The 22,042-nt window shown below is 38.6% G+C and overlaps 1 protein-coding gene across 1 annotated transcript in view; it reads right to left on the minus strand.

The window, feature by feature from the left end:
* Window positions 1–22,042, minus strand: part of INADL (InaD-like (Drosophila)) — a 96,629-nt gene that overhangs the window by 43,208 nt on the left and 31,379 nt on the right. The window contains exons 17-21 of the mRNA XM_009703685.1: window positions 20,432–20,560; window positions 5,869–6,078; window positions 4,807–4,923; window positions 1,633–2,004; window positions 368–488 (exon numbers count right to left, since the gene is read on the minus strand). Of these exons, the coding sequence (XP_009701987.1) occupies window positions 368–488; window positions 1,633–2,004; window positions 4,807–4,923; window positions 5,869–6,078; window positions 20,432–20,560 (949 nt within the window). The remainder of the gene's footprint in view (window positions 1–367; window positions 489–1,632; window positions 2,005–4,806; window positions 4,924–5,868; window positions 6,079–20,431; window positions 20,561–22,042) is intronic.

The raw sequence follows: 22,042 nt of genomic DNA on the forward strand, positions 1-22,042 counted from the left end.
CAAGCGCAAAAATCTATAAAATCAGCAATCAAAAGTGACTGAGACAAACTCCTGACAGAAATTACAGGCATGAGCTATTTTACTTACACGTGGAGTCCTCCTGGTGATATTAACTACACAGAAGAAAGTGATTCTACACAGACAGGACAAAGCTGCAGCTACTTTCAGTACCACTTGTGACAACTGTAGGTAAAGGTTTGGAGGAGGAAGCAAGATCATGAAGCTGAAACCTATCTAAAGTCACACTTTCTCAAGCCTGCAGAAGTCTTCATTTGAATATATTATCATTTGAAAGAATTTGTGTTTGGTATAAAATTTAAATTTGTAAATATGAAATTATAAGATAAAGAAAAAATTTCTTACAAACCTAAATCCATCTTGGTTTTTGCTCCTGACTGGGTAGCTTCAGTATCAAATATGTCTTTTTGGTAGCCACTGTGTGCTGTGGTTCCAGAAAACAGTGAACTCATACTAGCATTTTCTTCATACTTCACAAAGGTGAAAAAAAAAGTAATTAAAGTTAGGAAGCAATGGTATCAGCTTATACAGGGTTATTTGAAATGAACATTGATTTTTACAGCAAACATTCACGTTCTCTCAACTACATTCACATTTATTCAGATAACTATGAAATACTAACTGCTTATTTAGGCACTATATTAAGAAAAGGCATGAAAAATGTTATGTGCAATTGCAATATAAAGCAACTGTATCTTTCTACTCGCCTGTAATCCAGACAAAAAGTTCTTTACGCTTGCTCATTTGTTGTTTTTAAGTAACAAATTTATAACTTTAATATTGTGCACTCTGGTATAAAGCTGTCACTAGAAGCTGCATTTTAGCCTGTTTATGTACATAGTGCATAAGGGGACAAGTCAAACAAAACTTGAAATTCTCTGCAGCTGTGATATTAAATCCTTTTCCACTTCAGTTTTTTCACATAAAAGCATACATCTCAGAAGCTGGTGCATGGAAGGCTGATATTATCACTTTTTTGTTTGGCAAGCAAATGAACAAAGACTCAGAAGGAAAAAAAAATAATTCTCAGAAGACCTGAGGATGACATATAAATAAGTTTCGCAATTTACCTGAAGCTCTGTCTCCTTCTACTCCTTCATCCACCAGTATGCTTGCTACAATTGCGTCCACCATATCATTTTTTGATCAACTGCACTATCATCTGGCTCAAGGAACTGATTTAGATTAAAAATAATGAAGAAAAGAGGGAGCTCCTTTCACTGACATCGCTGCTGAAGCCCCTGGACTATTAAAACCATGAAGTGACATTCTGCTACTACTGACATGCGCCATATTAGTACAGCTGGCAAAAAAGAACTGAGCCTGCCTGTCAGAGGTGGGAAAGAAGACGCAACTACAGGATGCCTGTAAATACACCAACCATAGAACATACCTCATTCGAGCAGTTAAATACACAGACATTAGGTAACCAAAAGAATCTTCCAAAATGTACAAAAGGACAGACTGTTAGAGGTGTCCATTAGAGGTATCCAGATCTCATCTAGTAACTGAAACACTACAAAGACTGCTTAGAGAGTTTAGGTCTGGAATTTGCCTTGAGGTATGGATTCCATGGTCAGGGTACAGCACTGAGACCAACACAGCATTCCTTACCGTTTGGTCTTCATTGAATGGATATTCCAGGGACTGTTTTGGACTTAAGCTAACATTGGATCTTAAGTCTTGTATTTCAGTAGTCTCAAGTTGCTTTGCCCATCGTACTGTATCGAGCTTCCTCTCTGAAGCTGCCTTCTGTCCACATGATGCACTATACTTCAGGAAGTCTGAATCTTCTTCATACTCATCATCCACCAGCATTTCCCTTTCTTCATCTATTTCTTCTGTTCTGGGTTTCAGAAATTCATGCATCTCCCAGGACTCCTTCTCATAATCATTGTCATTTTGAGAAAGCTGAAATGACCTTCCCAAGTCCAAACTTGGTTCATCAACAAGTTCTTCTTTAAAAGGTGTTTCATCTCTGAAACCCTGTATAAAACATTACAGGAATATAGATTTTACATTATGCCTCTTGCTAACTCTTTTAAAAATATGTTTTATGTTAGGCCCATATTAAAAGTACATCCCGATTTTTAAAGTGAAAACCTACCTTCTTGCATTTTCTAAAGAAAATACACTCTCTGACTTATGATTTTAACACCAAAAGTAGACATTGCAATTTTTTTTTAAATATAAAGAAATTTAAGTTGCACAGCTTAGATATTGCTGCAGCCATTCAGAATAACCAATCTGGACTGAAGTTAGGGAATTAGAATTATTAAATAACTCTAAAAAACCTACAGAAAAAAGTATCTATAAATCCAGCTAAAGTAACTCTGTGCTCCAGACTTATCTGCTGTCGCTTTATGAATGCAGATACATTTCTTACAATATCATGAGCTAAATAAAAAACAGCCTAAGAGTTTGCTTATGCAACAGTATCAGCAGTAGAAAAAAACCCAAACAAAAGCCACACTTGTTTGTCCCTGAAACGGATGACCCACATACTCAAAAAAGCAACAACAAAAAAGACATTATTGACTGTTCATTATCTAATAGCCTTACTGTTTGAAAGAAGAGTGCTCAACTTTCTACTTAATTCAAACCACAGACCAACAAACCAAAAAACCAAACAACAAAACCAAGAGAAAGGGTATTAAAACCCACTCCGAAAGATCAGCTCTTTTTCCGGGATTTGTCACATGCCTCCCCAATTTCCAATGCTCTACGTTTCTCCTAAATCAAATGGGGTGCTACTCATTGGCTCAGAAGCTTTTCCTCTCTTCTTCAGGTCACCAAGTATGTATGTCCAAACCCAATCTTCACGGCACCAAAACCCCAAACACTGAAACCAATCGACAGATTATGGGGTCTTCAATAAAAATGTTTTTCTTTCTGCTTCCTGCCTCTTCCCAGACTCCTCAAGGTACTTCACCATTTCTGACCTCTAGTGTCAGAATCCTGTTTTGTTAGGTTTGTAAAAATGCAGAAATAAAAAATCCAGACACTGCCAAAATGTTCACATAGTTCAAGTGAGAAGCAAGAGAGAAAACAGGAGGCAGGCAAGAGCATAAGGAAACAACGCAGTAATAGTAGCTGGCATGAAAGCAGCACATTAGCAATCTAGAAATTAGCACCTTTTTCATAAGCATTAAATGTTCCTTTAATCTATTTGACCTGTGTACCTTGATCTCAAAAAATACCCAGTCTGAAGAGATTGTAATTCTCTTCATCTTTACTTCATGTCATTTCACTTCACTTCTGCAGCATCATTCTCCAAATACTTCTGTAAGAGGCACCAACTTCATCATTACATAAAACAGTTGAGTGAGCTCAGAAACCACACAGCAATTTGTATTACCATCTCCTGATACAGCAGGTAGGTATGTATAATCACAGACTGCTGCACTGCAGTAGCAGACGCTACCAATGGAATAGGGAATACTGCAAACATGACAGGAAAGTCTGCTGTTGTAGCATATAAAATCTTCAAGTTCCTTTTTTTTCTTCTTAAGTCAGCTTTGTCAGCACAATGCTAGTGCATAAGAGTGGAAGCCACCATGACACACCATTCTTGCTCTTATATGAGCAGGTAAGATAATAAATGGATGGAAATTTTATACTACTGCTCTAAGCTACTATTGGTGCTGTCATATATAAAGTAAAATAAAATACAAGCAAATACCTCCGTGTGCATTTTGTACAAATTGATCATTCCAGTTTCTATATTCAGTAGGACTTTAAGATAAAATACTTTATTTAAAAATATTTAATAACATTAGTTTTATTTATGAAGCAGAGAAACAATCTGAGCTTGCAGAGGACCAATTGCTCTGCCAGAAACCCTTCCTGTGCACCCGGGAAACAACAAACTCCATTTTATATCATGAAAATCAGTAAATATCACATCCAACCTAATTTCTACATAGTATACCTACATCTGCCTCGTAATATTGCTCCTTTTGGTGGTTCTAATACACCATTTCAGCACTAAGGATATGTTTGTATCCAGAGACAGGTAGGCCTGTTTAGCAACAAGACAATCTAGAATTTATTTTTATTACTGTGTTGCAGTTCTGGATGATCCTTTATGTATTGTCTTTTCTGGTCTAAAAAGAACGCATTTACTGACGTGAACTAATAAAAATTTTGCAAGGCACTTGAGAATAGAAGAAAATTAAAAAATATCCACATCTCTCTCACTCTATTCAGGTCAGTATTGCAATATTATTGCCTATTACTCTGGTATCCCAGTTTCTCACTAGCTTTAGTGCCTCATCCTCCCACAATAAACAGAATTATTTCTCAGAAAATAAGAAAGAGAAGAATTGGGGAAGAGAGTAGATAAGTCACTCAAAATCACACAGGAAGTCTATGAAGAAGAACAGATTTCAAGCTTGCCTTATACGCTAGACTACTTTTTTGTTTTGCTTCATTGTAATAAACAGTGTTCTGCTTCCCTACCTTACTCTCTTCACAAAGTTGAACCAATCACTTATGACTAATAATAACATAGCATTCCTATTTCATATCCAAGGTAACCCAAAGTATTTTAATGACATAGTAAATTTGATAAGGCAGTCTGGGAACTGCATTGGTAAGTGCTATGCATATGCTCAGTGCTCACAATACAATTAGCATACAGTTAGCTGTTAGAGTCTTTTTCAGAAGGAATTCAGCCTGAAGTCTATCTGATACTTAAGTCTTATCTGATGGTCATAGGATTTTTTTAATTAAACATCATTTCCTGTCTGTATAAACTTAAGCTAAACCAAAAGAGTAAGCAAATACCTGTGGTGCTTCAAGTATTATTGAGAAATTATTATTATCTATTGGTTCTGGAGATCCAGGGCTGGTTTTAATGTTGCTGGAATCCACACTGTGCATGTTCTCCTCTTTGGTTTCTCCCTAAGAAAGGCAATCAAAATGATAAGTCAGGAAAACAAACAAAAAAATTCCCACATTTTTCAATAAACTAAAAAGGAGAGGGAGAACCAGTCATTAGAAAAGAGATGGGAAAAAGTTACAAATTATAAAAATTATTACAAAATTATAATTATAAAAATTACAAAATTATAAAAAAGGGAAGTCATAAATGGAGAAGACCAAGTCAATAGCTTTTATTCTTTTAAGATACTAGTACAGATAGAGTAAAAAATAAGGAGATGTGTGGGAAAGAAGGACAAATAGAAGGATGTGAACAATGAAATGTCACTTTTTAGAAAAGGAAAGAATATATTTAACAACCTTCCTGCATTCCTATTGCACCATTCCTCTCCCACTTTGAATTACAAGCACCTTCTACTAGATGATGCTTTAATTATTTTTGCTTGGGTGCCCTTGATGAACAATACTGCAGTGTTCTCAAGTAAACTACTGACTGTTCCAAAGCCCTGATTCTAGAAAAAGAAACTTCTACTCGAATTTACAGTCTTGACTTCAAACAGATTAAGTTTCTTTGATGTCAGTGGAGCTCAAGCAAGCACTTAGCTGTGTCTTAGAGAGAAATAGGCTTCAGTACCTATTTAACTGATCTTCTGAATTGCTCAAACCTTGTTACACCTATACATAGGGCCAGTGCACACAGGACTGCCCAGATAGATCTTCTGATTCCACATGGATGTTCTTTCAGGAGGAACTTGAGAACACTGGTTGTTCAGCTAGACCTTTTGGAAATTCAGCTGCCCATTCACCAGCTAGCCAGAATTTTTGGGTATGCTGAGGTACATGCATAGCAACTTAGTTGGTTTCCACATGCATACATACTTCTAACCTAAATTTCCCCCCCCAAATACAACCACCCAGTCTAAACATGTCATAGAATGAAATCAAAAAGTTAAAATCAGTCCTTACCACCAAAGGCTTGCAGATTCCAAGAGAAACTGTACCTGGGGGCACAGATTTCAAAACTTCCACTGCTTCTGCTAAAGTGGTGCTGTCAAAATATTTCTCATTTACAAACACCAAGCGGTCACCTGGTAAAAGCTCGCCCCCACGTTCGGCTACTCCGCCTGCCACCAAAGAGCTGATCACAATGGCCGTTCCTGTCGGGTCTAAGGGATCCTGGGGAAAAAAAAGAGAGGAAAAAAAAAAAGTCAAAGCCCCCGGAAAGATGATGTTTGAGTATGTAAAGAGCACTTAAGCACATTCATGATCTAATGCTACAGAACTGCAGCTTGCAGAGACATTCAAAACGACTGTTTACTAATACTGCCAAAGCTTACAGTTTACAAAAAGAAAGGTTTGCAATAGGAAGATATCCCATCAATTGCCTAATCCATTAAGAAATTTTAACATCTGAAAGCTGACTGATACCCTGCCTGCCCTCTTCTACATAAACAGAAACGGCCAGGCCAACCTGCAAATAGAAGAACAACACTGGCACTCTTCCACAAGCCTCCATCCAGCCTGTTACGTGCTAATGTTACATAAAATAACCATTCTGCATGACATTCAAGAGCTTCAGAGCAGCAAAATGGATGTTAAAAGAATCATTCCAATATTAGAAATTTAATTAAAAATATTATTAAATTAAAATTTAAAATCAAACCCAAAACTTTCAAGAAATAGCAGTATACATTTGCTACATTATGCAGTGTTCCTGCTTTGTCAAATCTGCATGACAACTTCTAAGACATTTTCTCCACCCATGAATCTTCCTTAACAGAGAATACAGAGAACAGCAAGAGAAGAGTGACTAAGATTATTATTGAAGACAAGGAACACTGTAGCGGTGTATACAAAGAAACGTGAAGTAGAAAATATTATACACATTGGAGAGGCTGTAAACTGATACAAAGATACTCACTTCACTTAATTTTTCCCCAGTATTAGCCTTTGCATTGTGTCATGTACCACCTCTGTCATTCATTCAGCCATTTAAAAATATATCTTCAATTCAATGAAATGATTATATGTTATTATATAGCGGCAGAAAGATACACAAAACAAATTTGGGGGGGGGGGGTTTCTTTTCCTCGTTTGTTTTTTTTTTTTTTTTTTAAGATAGAATTAGCCTTTCTCCCCCTTGCTAAAGGCTCATAAAGTTCAGAAATGCTCCTTCTATCCACTGGGTCTTCAAATGCATAATCATGTATTATTTTTCCCTCAGGACTTGCATCTTATTCAGGGCATGGGAGGGATAAAAAAAAAAAAGGCAAAATTCAAATCACAAAGACCACCATGAATTCAGCACCCCAGGGTTAATTTTAAAACAGGAATGCTTTTTTAACTCTTTATTTTTATACAACTATACAATGCTTTCCAAGGGAACATGTTTTTTTAAGGTATGTGCAAACATATGAGGCGATGAATGTAGTATCTGTAAATGGCTGAAATTAAAGAACTGAAATTAGAGTTCAGAAGGAAGAGCCATGCTGAAGCTGAATTCAAATAAATACCCATTAGTAATAATTCTCTCCGGTTCTACTGCTTAATCCTACCATTTTATAATCTTCCCAAACACTGGGTATCTGCACTGCACAGAAGAGCCTTCCTTTCGAGTATCACGTCTTGATAATCAAGCCCAGCAACCTCCCACTGCCGCGCAATGGTGTTCTGCCTACTGAACCCGTGCCAATATGCTCGGGCTGTCCGACTGTTTGTGCTCAAACCTGCCTCACACAATGCCAAGGGGAAAGGATTTCATTTGTTTCAAATACTGAGCTATCCATGTTCTGCATATATGTTGGCAATTTTTAGAAACAAACAAATTCAAACACAGGAAGTCCAGAAGAAATATCCAAAGGATCCCAAGATGGGGGAATGAAAAAAAAGAAAAAAAAAAAGACGTTTTGCTTTAAGAGTGTTGAATTTTGAAAACGTAAGTTACTGTTGCCCTTTGTGTAGAGAGTCAGCTTTGCCTGCCCTTGCTGACAAAACCATGTGCCTAACCATCCCGATGACAGCTGACCACAGAACAAACACTCCGCTTGACACAGATTTTGGAGATGTTTTTAATTGTTGGGTTTGCTCCAATGCAAAATAAAAATAACCTTTCAGACTTCTTTGCAAAGCCAGGATCATGTTGAGACAGCCATTTTTGAGCAGGTAAGGCACTGTTCAGATTAGGAAGGCTTTGCTAATAGAACTAAACCAGCAAGTTTTCCTATCATGGGCTCATCTTGCCATGGCAAGCAAGGTTTATGCTGGTTCCCAAAATGGGTGAATGCTCTCTCAGCAAAACTACACCTTTGCTGACACAACAGCTTTTATAATACGACTTTTGCTGGCTTAGCTATATTGATAAAAAAATGAACGGAACAAAACTGGCACTCATCCTTACTGATGCAGATAAGCTGACAAAAATTTGCGAGTGAATGACTGGCCCAGTAATTAAGGCACTGGCTGAGAATGCGGGAGAACCAGGTTCAAATCTCTGCTCTGTCTGATCCAAAGCTGCTCTTTTTTGGGTTCCAGATCAGAACCACTGAAGTAGGACATGGGAATCCCGCTGTTAACTTCCCCTATACAGATATTCAAGGTCAGTGGCCTAACTACCACATTTCTGATGAGAAACTGTTCCGTTTCAACTTCAGTTTTCACTGACATAAAAACATTTTGGCTTCAATAAATCATTGTGCTTTGGTATAATTTAGCTGAAAAAGTTTTCCAAACAGCTTTAATCCTCATGCTAAAAATGAAGACAGAGTTCCTGCAAACATACGCAGTTCCTATGCAGTGAAGTTTTGAGAACAGCATGGTTATGTCCACTGCCTCGCAACATGTACGAGCGTAAGCCGTGTATTGGAATTGCTTCATGAAGAGCAGCAGCAGCAGCAATCTTCTTAAAAAAGGGGCCCATATTAAAAACCGTTGATCAGGCAAATAGAAAACAGGGGTTATAATTACACTGCTGTTTTCAAGCAGAGGGAGCTATTGTACAGGAAGAGAAGAGCAATATAAACTACACAGTGACAGGGCTAAGCCAGTAACGTGAGCAGCGCTGTAAAAACCTGAGTGTTTGATACCAGCGACTGTGAATCACAATGCGATTGCCATAAAGAACGTAACAAAAGCCGCACGTGAAGACACAGACCCACTGAATTTCAAGGTGTAATCATTAATACGCATTCTCTGTAATTTAACATGAGGGTGATTGTAACTGTGGATTGCACCATGATTTTCTTATCAAAGCAAAAGGAACAATGTTTTTTTGAAACCTTGCCTTATGTTTACACTCAAACCCAAATGCACCCTAAAGAACAACACCTGCTAAAACAAGACAACAAACACTGAAATCACATTTGCGTCTTGTAAATGGTGAGTGCAACTGGACTGCGTGGGTTGTTGTCTTGTTTTTGAAAGAAAGCAGTGCTAGCAGCAGGCTGAACAACAGATTCCTACCTTCTCTACTAACTGCAAAAGGTAAGTTCTCTCCCACAGTGCCCTGATGGACTTCGGGGTTGCCTCCATGTTAACAGAGCAGCTAGAGCCGTTTGAGGTTACAAAACATCACTAGCTGCAACTGCACACCTACCCTAAGGCTCTCGATTCATTTTGCTTGGCTCACATTAAGCCAGATAATAGTGACTTTCACTCACTAGCAGTCAGGACTGGATTTCAGCCTCTGCTTTAAAGTGCTCATTTACTTGGATAGAGTTTACAGGCTGGGAAGAAATTCCCTCCCCAAACCCAGAGCTAAGATATTGCTGTAATGGTACTCAGCCAGAATACAGAAGGGACTCGACTTCAGTAGCTCAGGAAATTATCACATGATTTTGCATTACAGCAGATGGAGTGTGCACAGGACAGCCCCATGCAACTCGGGCACCTTAAAATGGGCACGAACTGGACTTGGTACATTCAAAGTAGAACTTTTAACTTCAGTCTGCTGAAGGATTCCTTTACACAAATGAATCATTTATGAACAATGAGGAAAAGAATCGGACTCCAAGGTAAAGCTGTCAGGAGACAAAACCCCTTAACTCACAAGCACTGACACAAAATCTGCTTTTAAAAAAGAATTACATGTAAAAAACTTTGCCACTTGTATAAAAGATGGAAGTTGACCACTGCCGTGCACCAGCAGCAGCCCAGGATGCTGGCCTCCAGGTAACCCTTTGAGGAACTAGTACGTTGTAGCTGTTGTCTTTTCCTTTGTGCTCGAGCCAGCCACAGAGTATATGAACTTGCTTAAAATAGTCACAATTTATTCATACTTAGCACACCATATATTTAACTATGTTGAACCATAGATTTTTCCCTTCCCCCTTACTGCTCCTCATCAAAATCCACAAACGTTTCCTGGAGTCCAGGTGTCAAATTTTTCTTCTTATTTTCAGAGCCTCATTTGTTCTGGATCCATTTAGCAGTGCAGAGTCAAGCAGGGGCCAGTGCAGTTGCTGCCTCTGGGATCCCTGGATTCGGAGCAGTACGAAGTCTCTTAAAAACGTGAGCTCTGCTAAAACATTAAGAGTCCCAGGAGCACCAAGTTAACAGAGTCCTACGTGCAATGCTGCTGGAGCGCGTAACTTTATCGTGGCTTCAAGTGAGGGATTCGAACTCGCCACGGGCACCAAAGATTCACAACTCAGTTAGCTATCAGAAGTCCTTAGGAAACAAATCTGGAAATACAACCACTACAGCTGTCCATCACACTGGAAAATTTAAATGCTAACGACCGACTGATTCTTTCCCCGTCCTTCCCAAGCCGTGAGGTTTCTCCAGCAGCCAAGAGAGGGCACTCCAGGCCAGCCCAGCTCCCGCACAACCACAGGCCTCCTGCTCCGACAAGTCCATCCCCATCCCCATTCCCATCCCCATCCCCATCCCCACCCCTCCGGCCGGCCCCCAGCAGCAGAGCCCTGGCTGTGCGCAGAGGATGAGGAGCAGGCTGCCCTATGCACTAAGACTGTAGCTATAACTCGATTGGATGTAAGCAGCTACCACGTTTTCGGGGGTTTTGTTTGTGTTTTCCTTTTTTAAAGGCCCGTATGAAAATGTAAGACAAAAGCTGCGGGTGACTGACATTTACTGTGCAAAGTCACTCTCACTTAGTTACAGGCTATATTAGTTTTGGCATCACTTAAAGTCTAAATTCAGCTAGCCTGGCTTCCTAGAATATTTTAGCTTTCTTCAAGCAGCAAACTGCCTGCTGCCACAAAAACACTCCTCTGAAAACAGACATCAAAAATAGCATGGCAAAGGATCCCAAAAGAAACAGTTTGAAACTTTTTTTCCTGTACTGATTTTGATTTATCTGAACAATTTTACAAGTGCCAATTTGTATACTGCAGGTTTTTGCAAGAGAGCCAAAACAAACACATGTTAGAGCTCAGAGGTCAGAGCAACCCAGCTTCATTACATTTTGCATGGGACCACTTCCAGGTCTAACATACATATCCATATTTAAAGCTCTTCAGTTTGCAAGTGAGTAAGATACCAGACTGAAAGACTCTTACACACAAGACTGTAGCATACTGTACAAGGAACACAAACTTGTCAACAATGGAGAGGACCAAATGCATTTTATGTTTGTCTTACTATTATGTAGGACAAAGGCAGAACTGTGCTTGAAGCAATTTACCTGTATACTCAGTGTTAAGAAATTACTCAAAATACTCATCCATGCTCTCATTTTGTGAAGTGCCACTCATTCCCTTTGCAGAACTACCCTCCACAGACGCACCAACAATGTCTATGGGATACAAGAGTCAAGAACGATGAACCTGCAGCCTTTTCAAAGGCACCAAGTACTTCCCAGCAGAAGGAGAACAGAGGAAGAGCCAGCTGTGAGGTCCAATTCCCTACTTAAGGTGGCCCCAAATTTAGGATTGAGACTCAAGGTCCAAACCTTCTGTTCATTCACTCCAACGTATTTACAGGAGTTGGCCGTAGCAACTGCCAAAGGTACTCTAAAGCCTGAAAAAACATCCCTGAGAAAGTGCTCAACTAGTTTTTGTTAGATCTACTGTATGGGCAATCAGACTGAAATTCAACGCGTTTAAGACTTGTTTCTGCCTCTTCCACTCATATTAGATCGCAGTCAGCAGGACTACTTCAGAAGTAGTCTACACAACGCACGGACTCTGGCTGTACCAAAGCAATAAACTACAGGCTGATGTGCTGAAGTAACACAAACTTAAATACAGAACGGTATTCAAGGAGGAACGCTGAACTCTTCTGTGATGTAAGGCAAAGCACTGGAAATAAAACATAAGTATTTATTGATCTGCAGTGAGGGAATAAAGCAATGAATTTCAGAAGCTCTAGTGTGCCGCCAGCATTAATCAAAAGTTCTGTTGTGGGAAATGTCAGCAAAGAAACAGGAATTCACAGAGAAAGAAAAAAACATAAACAAACCATACAAAGCCACACCCAAAGGAGGAGAGAGAACACCAAAATAAGAGTAGGTGGCACAATGGGTTTCCCACACCAGGCTTTCATCATCTGCGATCTGAAATCACATCAGTCTTCTGCAGCAAGAATGAACTCGGTGGCCAGCAATTACTCAAACCCACGTAGGTCTGGCAGAGCTGGCAAGCACTACGCAGTCAATGTTCATCTGCTGCGGAAGAGGGATATGCAGCAGATAGTTGGGACGAAAGTGCCTCCAGGGAATGATCAAAAGAAAAAGATCTTGCACACTACTGCTATTCTCATATAAAAAGATCAAAGATAGGCACTGACTATGGTAGTCTTGAAAGTGTCACTCTGCAGTGGACTCAGGTGCACGTCACTATCTTTTAATTTATCAAACTTCTCAATCAACCTAAGGTTTCATCTGCCTTTCATATTTGCTCTCAACAGAACTAAAGTCACAGGGATTACATTCATTAGACTCTCTTAATATCTTATATGTTCAGACTTTCCAGCTCCAGAAAAAACACTGAATGCTGACTACAGGGAAAAGCCACAAAGATGAGAAAAAAACTCCCTGAACTCATAAGGAAATGGAGGAAGGCCACTGTGCAACGAGATAAAGAAGGGATAGAGTTGTGTGGGAATAAAGAAAAAAATACCGACAAGTCAAGGGAAAAAGCATAAATGGTATCACCTACGCAACCTACACTCAGTGGTCTTAATGCTCATTCTGGTTTGATCAGCTTTCAGATTCAAATAATCCCTGAACTAAAAATCCACCAAGACAGCCCAGAGGGCACTTCCGTCAGTGAGGCGTGCTGGCCTCAACACCGTTAACAGTCTGTGGAAGCGCAGTATGTGTTTTCACACAAACCAGAGCTCTCCTCTGCATGGAGAGCTCGCATCATAAACAGTGGACGTGTAATTACAGAAGATTTCCTACAGAAAAAGCTGCAAAAGAAAAGTGGGGAGACAGGACAGGCTGTTTTTTTGCAACAAGGATCTGCAAACAGTGACTTGGCCCAAAGAAGACTTGCAACAGTATGAGTGGTAGAGAAGACAGAAGCGTAGGCAAAAAGGTTGCAGAGAATTTTAAGGTTACTGCAAAACACAGTGAGAACGGACAGAAAAACTCCCAAGTGCAACAGTATTATTTGGATTTGGGGAGCAGCACCTTCCAGAAGGGTGATGTATTAAGAAAACAGAATACCTCATAATTTCCATGAGTTTTCAGAACTCTTATCCATCAACAGCAACATATACCTCAAAATCTCATCGGTTCAGAACAGATTCAGAGCTGTCTGGGTTGAGTTTTTACAAGCCCACTGCTCCACCATCTCCACGTGCTCACTGAAAGACTGGTGCAGCTTTTAGATAAGCAGCACTCAGTTGCACAGTTTCCTCTAGTCTCATCTACATCATCTTACCCTTGCTGAGATTTGCCAAGTGTTTAACAGAAAGTCTAGCTACAGTTTTGTCCCTTTAAATTCTCGCCTTCTCTCACAGGCAGAAGACATCTGTGGAATAATAATGAATTTCTTTGGTTTGGGGTTTTTTGTTTTTATTAAAAGCTATTCTTCCTAGCAGGAAATGAAAAAGAACAACCAGATTGTAGAATTTGGGGGAATAGGGAAAACATTTCTAAAGGTTAATAATAATACTGCTTAGCATTTATTTCAAGGATATGCGACAAATCAAAGAAAAACAGATGTTCTCAGTAATGCTCCAGTTTCTCTCCAAACTCAGGTATTGTCCAGAGCACCGGCTGCTGCAGCTCACAACAGACAGGAGGGCTGTCCCTAGGATATGCCACTCCACTCTGTACATGAGATTCCTTCCTAACTTCTCAGAGCCCTTCCTAACTTCAGAGCCAGACTGATGACCCCCCCCAAGCCCAGCGTCAGGGCATACCCAAGCCCTAACGTGGCTTCCTGCCTCCAAGTTCTCCAGCTTCTCTACCTCAGCAAGCTATTCCTGTGTATCTGTCTGTATCTCACGCCGAGATACACACTCTCTTTGATTTCTTATTAAAGTGGTTTCTGGTCTCCCAATGCTTTTAGTACTGCTGCACTGAGTTTTTGGAAACCACTAATCACGAACACCCTAGAAACTTTACCAGGAATGTGCTCGATTGCATTCACCAGCGCTTTGGTCCTGAAAAGTAGTATTTAAGCTGAACTCCAAGAGAATTTTTCAAAAAGCTACACTGAATTCAATTCATGACACACTATTAAGAATTATTTTACAAATGAAGCAGCTTAATATGATTTAAAGGATGCAGAACTTTCCCATAGGGAGAGAGAAGCAAATCCTCCGTGAGATGAGTACCAACACAGTTGGTACTGAGGCTTACAGAACTTTGATGTTAATGAATGTGGATGGGTTGTAGAGATGGGAGAAAAGCTGCCTTTATCAGTTTTCCCAGTACCAAGCTGATAGCCATTGTAAAACTGCTTTTTAATACAGCTGTGCAGCTTTTGCCAGTAAGCCACAGGTTTCCATCACATGATCAGGTGAAAATGTGCTTAACAAGGACGTGAATATGCTTCTTTGTCCATAACAAACTTATCACAAGACAGACAAAGCTCAAATTATCACAAGAGGGCAAACATTTAGCCAGCAACACGTCAAAGCATTCCAGCCCACGTCTCACTGTTGAACAGTCCAAGAAAGAAATAAAAAATATAATCTAGTTGAGTACCACCTTCTACAATTAAGTCGTCAGTTTGCTTTTTTGTAACTCTACATCTGGAGCCTGTTTGTTTGGGGCATAAGGAAAAGAGGAAAGCTACTTGGAGACATTTAAATTGCTTCACTTCCTGTCGTGAATGACTATGAAGTGATTTTGTTATAAAAAAGAAAACAATTGTTTCCCATGCTCCCTGGGAGAAGGACAAAACATAACTTGCTGAATGTGCAGCAAAAAAGACTTCGGTTCAACAGTAAGAAAAAAACTGCTAATGATAAGAAAGATAAGCCCAGGAATGAGGCACTGTGGAGTCCCTATTGCTCCACTACCGTAAGAACCCCTTAAGCTCTGACCCAGGCTGACGAAGGCAGGCAACACTTGATGCTGTTTCAGGTCTGGGTAATGTGAAGCTCATACAGTTCAGAAATGCCTGTTACTGCTTCCATGGATGGGTAGATCTTTACACCCATGTTGGCAAGGACCACTTGAAACAGGTGAGCCCATGAGCTCCTACAGTCCGACAGGTCTATAGGGCAGCTGGGTACTGTGCAAAAGCAGTCAGACACTGGGGACTTACCTTTGAAGTACAGATGGAGAGAAACAGCATCTCACAGGCATTCCCAAGAGCTACGTAAAATGTCAACCCTCTCTATTCCAACCCTCACCCTCTCCAGTTTCACGTACTTTAAAACAGCTGCTTTAAAATGCTCTGACTTCAAAGCACAGTAAATTAAGCTCCACATAAAGTCCATTCAGCTTTTTATTTAATTTGATAAAAGCTCATCAGACCATTCAAGTTACCTTCTGGTCAATACTGCCTCAAGAAATCTGTAATTCAGCCACCTGTGGTTTTTCCAATATTTCTGTAAAACATTCCTGACAGAATCTGTTGGCCTGCATGCATTAGGTCTTTGGTAAACAACTGTTTCAGGGACACCTAAAGTATCTTTTATACTATCGTGATCTCTTCTTTTTCTCTAGAAGTCTTCATCTTGTGTGATTTTTCTTTCCTGTTGCTCTAACGCCCTCAGATCACCATCATTTTTATACAGCATTTCTCCTCTATTTAACTTGATGACATACCATGCCCTCTTCCATTTTCATTTCTTTCTAAGAAAAAGGATTGGTCTCAATAACAACGGCTTAGCTCTTGGCTTGTTGGCTAGGAGGTTTAGCTTCAGGCTAGACAAAGTTACTGTTAAGCTGGATACTTTCACGTCTATTGACAAAGAACAATAAATATGCTTACCATAGCCCCTTGCATCACAGATGATCCCAAAGCACTCTACAAACAGCATACTAGGTCCCTCACTCACCATCAAAACATACTTGCCGCTAACTGTGCCAGCAGCACTACATAAAAGTTAGTTAAGAGGTGAAAAAGAGCGCAACTTCTCCAAGTGAAATTACAAGGAAATTAAGGGAGGTAGAGTATATTACTTCACGGAGAAGTTGGCCAGAGGACCAAACAGCACACCTTTTTAATGGCCAAAACGGGGGCGGGGTCCCTCTTCAAGATAGAATCACCAGCAATGCAATACTGCTCCTCAGGTCTCTGCTGAGCACGATGCGTTATCAGTTGCAGAATGCACACCGCACGCAGAGCCTATCGGCATGGCTGCTGCTGCCTCTCCTTCTGCAGGCTTTTCATCTAAGCATTATCAAGAGAAAGCAATGCCTAGCCTAAGAGCTTTGACAAGCTTTGACATCCCAACACAGCGGTGACAATAGAAGAATACACAGAAGATTTCATTTTAAGACCTCTTCAATGTGCCTTACTTAGATAAGCCATCACACTGGGAGGAAAAAAAATCTTGTGAAACTGATCATTTCAAGAATACATAGGATCAGCCTCCCCATCCACCTCCCGCCAAGTACTGACCTTGCTAGCAGAGCAGCATTCTCACAGATTTTACATTTCCTACCACACAATTACAAATTAGGACATTCAGCAAAGGGGAAAAAAATATATATATATATATTTTAATACATAGTGATCACAGGAAGCTGAACAGTATCCTATATAAATACAGTCCTGTTATAGTAAAGAGGGTAAGTCTACTCTATTGCTCTAACAGTACCCCAAAGTTTTAGCAAAATGTGTACAGGCCTTCCAAGAGGACCTTATTAAAAAAAGAAGGTGGCTCTGTTTGAAGCATTTAAATCCCTAAAGACAAACAAAAGAAAACATAGGACAAAGTAGAAATACTATTGATTATGCATAATTGGTATAATTAATTTGTAATTAGTTCATTAAAATATATAGGCACTGGAATTATGCTTGTACATTTCTGGGAATATCCTGCAAGTCACTTGGGATATGCTTATCATTTATTTGATAGATGAAACATTATTAGAAAGACAGCCCATTAAAAATTAATATACCAGAGTAGTAATTTCTCGATCTCAGCATTCAGTTTTCTATGTACTCAGATTCCTATTCTACCTCATAAAGAGTTTTTAGTAATACTGTTTTTCAGAGTGTGACTTGGGAAGTACAGCGTTTTAGACAACTGAGGCACAATATCCTTTACGCCAAGTATGTAGTCAGTTTTGGGAATACAAAATGATAAATACTATAAATTATACACCATAAGAGTATTCAGCATCACATCCAATTCCATAATCAAAATTAAGATGGAAAGGTGAAAAGCCTCGTACTTCAAAACAAATACCAAACATGAATGGAAAACAGTACGAAGAAACTTCCACAGCACTGTAAGCAGGCTGGTCTCTAATTGCTTAGCATTCTTCCACTTCTGCAGCGCATCTAGCATCATTCACTGTCATAAATGAACATGTCTGTATGAGCAGGATTTCAGGGGTTCTTAAATCCTGCAGACAACGGTCACCAGTCTCTCACAAGAAGTGACTGAAATGGTCTGGTATACACTGGTACGGCAGTAGCATTTCAAAGATGTTATCACAACCTTGATGTGCGGGGAAAGTAAGAGGGAATAATCGTGCATCACTGTTTTTTTTCCTGTAATGCTATTTCACTATTCCTACTGATCTTTCTGAAGTCCTACCAATATTTCTGAAGTGCCATTTCAACCATCAGCTACAGAAATAATCTGATCTTAAAAGCCCAGAATATAGTCACATCACCTCCAAGTTGGGTATGTAACACCAAAGTTTCCTTAAACTTCTGTAACAGACAGAGTCTCAGTTCTTATGTGTAACTATGAGCACCACAAATAGGCCTTCTGCTCAGAATCACCTCCTAAAAAGTATTTTCCTCTCCACCCTACCTTGATCAACACTAATGGGAGCCTAGAAAGGCTGCTCTCTCACTGATGCACCTGATGCGCTGAGCCATGAAGCTAGGCCATGTGAATGAAAAAAAAAAAAAATCTAAAAAAAAAATTATATGCTACTCAAAAAGAGCAAAATCAACAGTGGATATATAGTGCAAGTAGCATCATTTGCCATTGCTTGAATCTTTTCTTGCAAAACAAAAAGTATGTGCCTAAAAAAAAAAATTCTCATTTTTTAAAGAAGGATAAAATTGCAAAAAGAAGTGCAGAAAACAGAGTTCGATCCCAGGTCCTTTAAGCCACAATTAAAACACTTCACTGTAATTTTGTGTTTCCCAGCAAATCTGCTTTAAGAATTCAGAACAGTCTCCCAGGAACCACATACTTTTTTTTTTTCCCCGCCTCCAGTCTAGCATGGACAATTATTTATTTTCTTTGCCCTGCACTCAAGAATGTGATGGATGTATTTACATAAACACACGCAGAGTCACAGATATCTCTATATAAAAATTAATCTGCAGATGATGAAAAGTGTAAAAGATCTAAGAGGCAAATCCCAAACAAAAGAGCATACTTTATACATAAATATCTTGAAATTATAAAGATCTGAGATTAAGTGGTTTACCACTCATTTAGAATTGATTAGAATGTATTTAAATTTAGCTGAAAGTACCACAACATTGCTCATGTATTTGCATCTGCGAATAAGTAAATAAAAAGCCTGTTATTAAAGCCTTCATTAATTCTGATTATATGAGAACTTAAAAGCAAATCTGTGTATTACTGCTCTGTAAAGACTCCTAGCAACTCTACAGTAAAGCTGGCACTGCAACACAACATGTGTCAGCGAAAATGACTAACAGGATCTATTTTCAGTAATCTTAAATCACACTGGTAAAATATAGAATTAATGGTTTTGCATAATACTTCAAATACTTTTTTATTCTAATTCATTCCCAATTCATGCCTTATTGTATCAAAATGTGAATTTTATATCACTTGACATTTATGCACAACAGTTGAACACATTTTATTAAACTACAATGTTTAGGCAGTATTCAGATGTAATGTGTATATTATTATGAAGAGTGATCCAGCTATTTTATTTCCTTATAAATATGATGGCTAGAGGTTTAAAAATATATCACATTGACTAGAAACATGAAGAACATTTCATTCTGACTACAGATTTTGAGAGTTTCTATATATTTAATTGAAGCCAATATTTTTGAAAGAAAGATTCATTAATTTTAGTAGAATTTCCCTCCAATTAAGACTCATCTGTTGATTTCTAAGGAATTTAACAATGAAGTATATAATCTTCCCCAAAATGGTCCTTCCTGGAGAAAACAAGTTTTAAGCTACGAATGAGTTCTGAAAGTCAACTTCCCCCCTGTTCCCACCTCGCATCCCACCCCAAAAATTCTACCCATATCTCTGGCATATTGGTTTAATAGTTTAAGCAGAGAAGCGTAAATGAAAAATTATTAAGTTCTTCAGTCTCTATTCTTATACTAATAAATTAAATAAATATATTAAAGCAAATTTGTGTTTACGGAAACTTGCGTTTGCAACACCAATTCACTTGGCAGCCCTGATGTTCCCTTTGACTGTGAAGGACAGTCCTGGTACAGCTACCTCTGCAAACTCTACTTTTCATGGCTCGATTCAAAGCCTAAGTGAATCTTTCCATGACTTGAGTGGGACCACAGATCACAGAGCAGCTCAGGTCTACACTCCATTTATAAATGAAAGGTGATTTGGGGAAGTGAGCAGAGAAAAAGCCAAAGACTCATTAAATTTGGTACATAGGAAATGATGTTGCAATACCTAAGAAAGTTTGTTTGCCACTCGTCATTCCAAGTTATAACAAAATAAAACAAAACCCAACCTCCCCCCAACATTTAGCCATTAAACTCAGAGTTATGAGGTAGAGTTTGATTAAATATTTTCACTTTATCACATCTGATAATCAGACTGGTTTAGAACAAACTTTACACTATACTTTATAGACTTGGCCTCAAAATAAATTACTTTTACTACATAGTTTCTAGGCCCAAGTGCCAACTTGATTACCCAGTAATCAACATCACAAAACATTTTAAGGCACCATACAAGACAAAGGATCAAAGGGATTTTTAGTATTTAGTTATACTGAAAAGTATACCTGATAGTCTAAAATGCTGAATCCTAAACCATTTTTGTCTTTCTCCAGTTTAATAACCTTCACATCAGGAGACCATAATGCTAATTCCCCTTCTTCCTCCTCAGGATTAATGTCTTCCTCGGGTTTCACCTGAAAAAGAAAAGCTCTAGTTCAAATACTATTCTTTCAGATCTTTACAAAGACTATTCCTCCAGTATTTTGATTATTAATTGCTCATACATGCCCTAAAATATGACCTTTTATGAAATGACAACTTCACCGAATGTTATGCATCCAGTTTTCTCCAGCTTGCTGCCTTGGGTACTCCCCTGGGTCTATGCCTACACATTTTGAGCATCAGAGCCCAACCTGGCATACAAATTCCCACGTATTAGTCAAACTAGTTGTGATAATATTACTAACCTGTTACATGTTGATGAACTTCAGCTGTCCCATTAGACGCATAAAGGAAAAATAAATATCTTAGAATAAAAGATTTCACCACAGACAGCTAATAGCAAGACCAGATGATTAGGCACATCTGATACTTGTGGCATTAAATAGTACACAAAAATTTCTTACATTGTAAGTATACAAATAATATCTAATTCGAAAAAGCAGTTTCTTTCACAATTTTTGTGCTAAGGTGTAAAAGAAAGAGGTATAGTTACCCAATTTTATTGGGTAAGGACATCTTCCTAAATACATCTTCCAAAAAGGCATCTTTTGTTGTCTAACTTAAAATGCGTGTTTTAACATTACTGCTATTTTATCAATACAATTGTCACAAAATATCCATGTATGATGTCCCAAGAAAAAAGTTAAAATCTTGTACCATTAACTTCACACTGATTTAACTTTATTTCTTTGGATAAATACACCTATTACAAAGCACTGCCATGAGGCAAAGAGAAGAAATTTTTCTAAAAAAAAATTCTTGATACTTTTGACAAAAGAAAGCAGAAATATTGTGAGATTGCTCTAAGGAGAAGGCAACCTCTGTTTACTCAATATCACCTTATGGCAAAGTCATGCAACTGACAGGATACACATGGAAAATGTTCAGTAAAATGCAACATCAAAAAACACAGTGGAACAAGTTCTATTGCAACAGAAAGGGTCTTTTACAAAGAGACATAATACTGTTCACATTATGCTCTCATGAAACACCCGTATTTCTTGTTTAACTCTCACCTTAGAGAAAATTAGATCAGAAAATATCAGAAAAGATGAGAAGTCAAGGTGTAAATACTTTTTACAAATAGGAACAACCATTACAAGTGTCAAGCTTTAGTTTACTTTAAAGCTTCTGCAATGGAAAGAAACATTAAGTTTCATTTTTTTCCAGTTCTATAAAAACCTGCTCAGAACATGGAAGTAATCAGCTAATGGTGGCAAGGATGTGATTTAATATAATTCAGAGCTCTCACTCACCTATTAAGTGTAAGAATGATGAATGGATGTACATAGTCAGCATGCTAGCTCAGTGATTTACCTACCTTGTATTTATAGTACAATGAAGTTTCTCATGACCAGCCTGTATAAACTGTAGTAAAAGTACCAGTGTTGCAAACATGAACTATCTTTCACTGAAACACCAGCTGTCCCTTACGAGCCCAAAGAGAAGGGCAA

Source organism: Cariama cristata, unplaced genomic scaffold (assembly GCF_000690535.1).
Source record: "Cariama cristata isolate BGI_N322 unplaced genomic scaffold, ASM69053v1 scaffold34277, whole genome shotgun sequence".
NCBI classification, from domain to species: domain Eukaryota; kingdom Metazoa; phylum Chordata; class Aves; order Cariamiformes; family Cariamidae; genus Cariama; species Cariama cristata.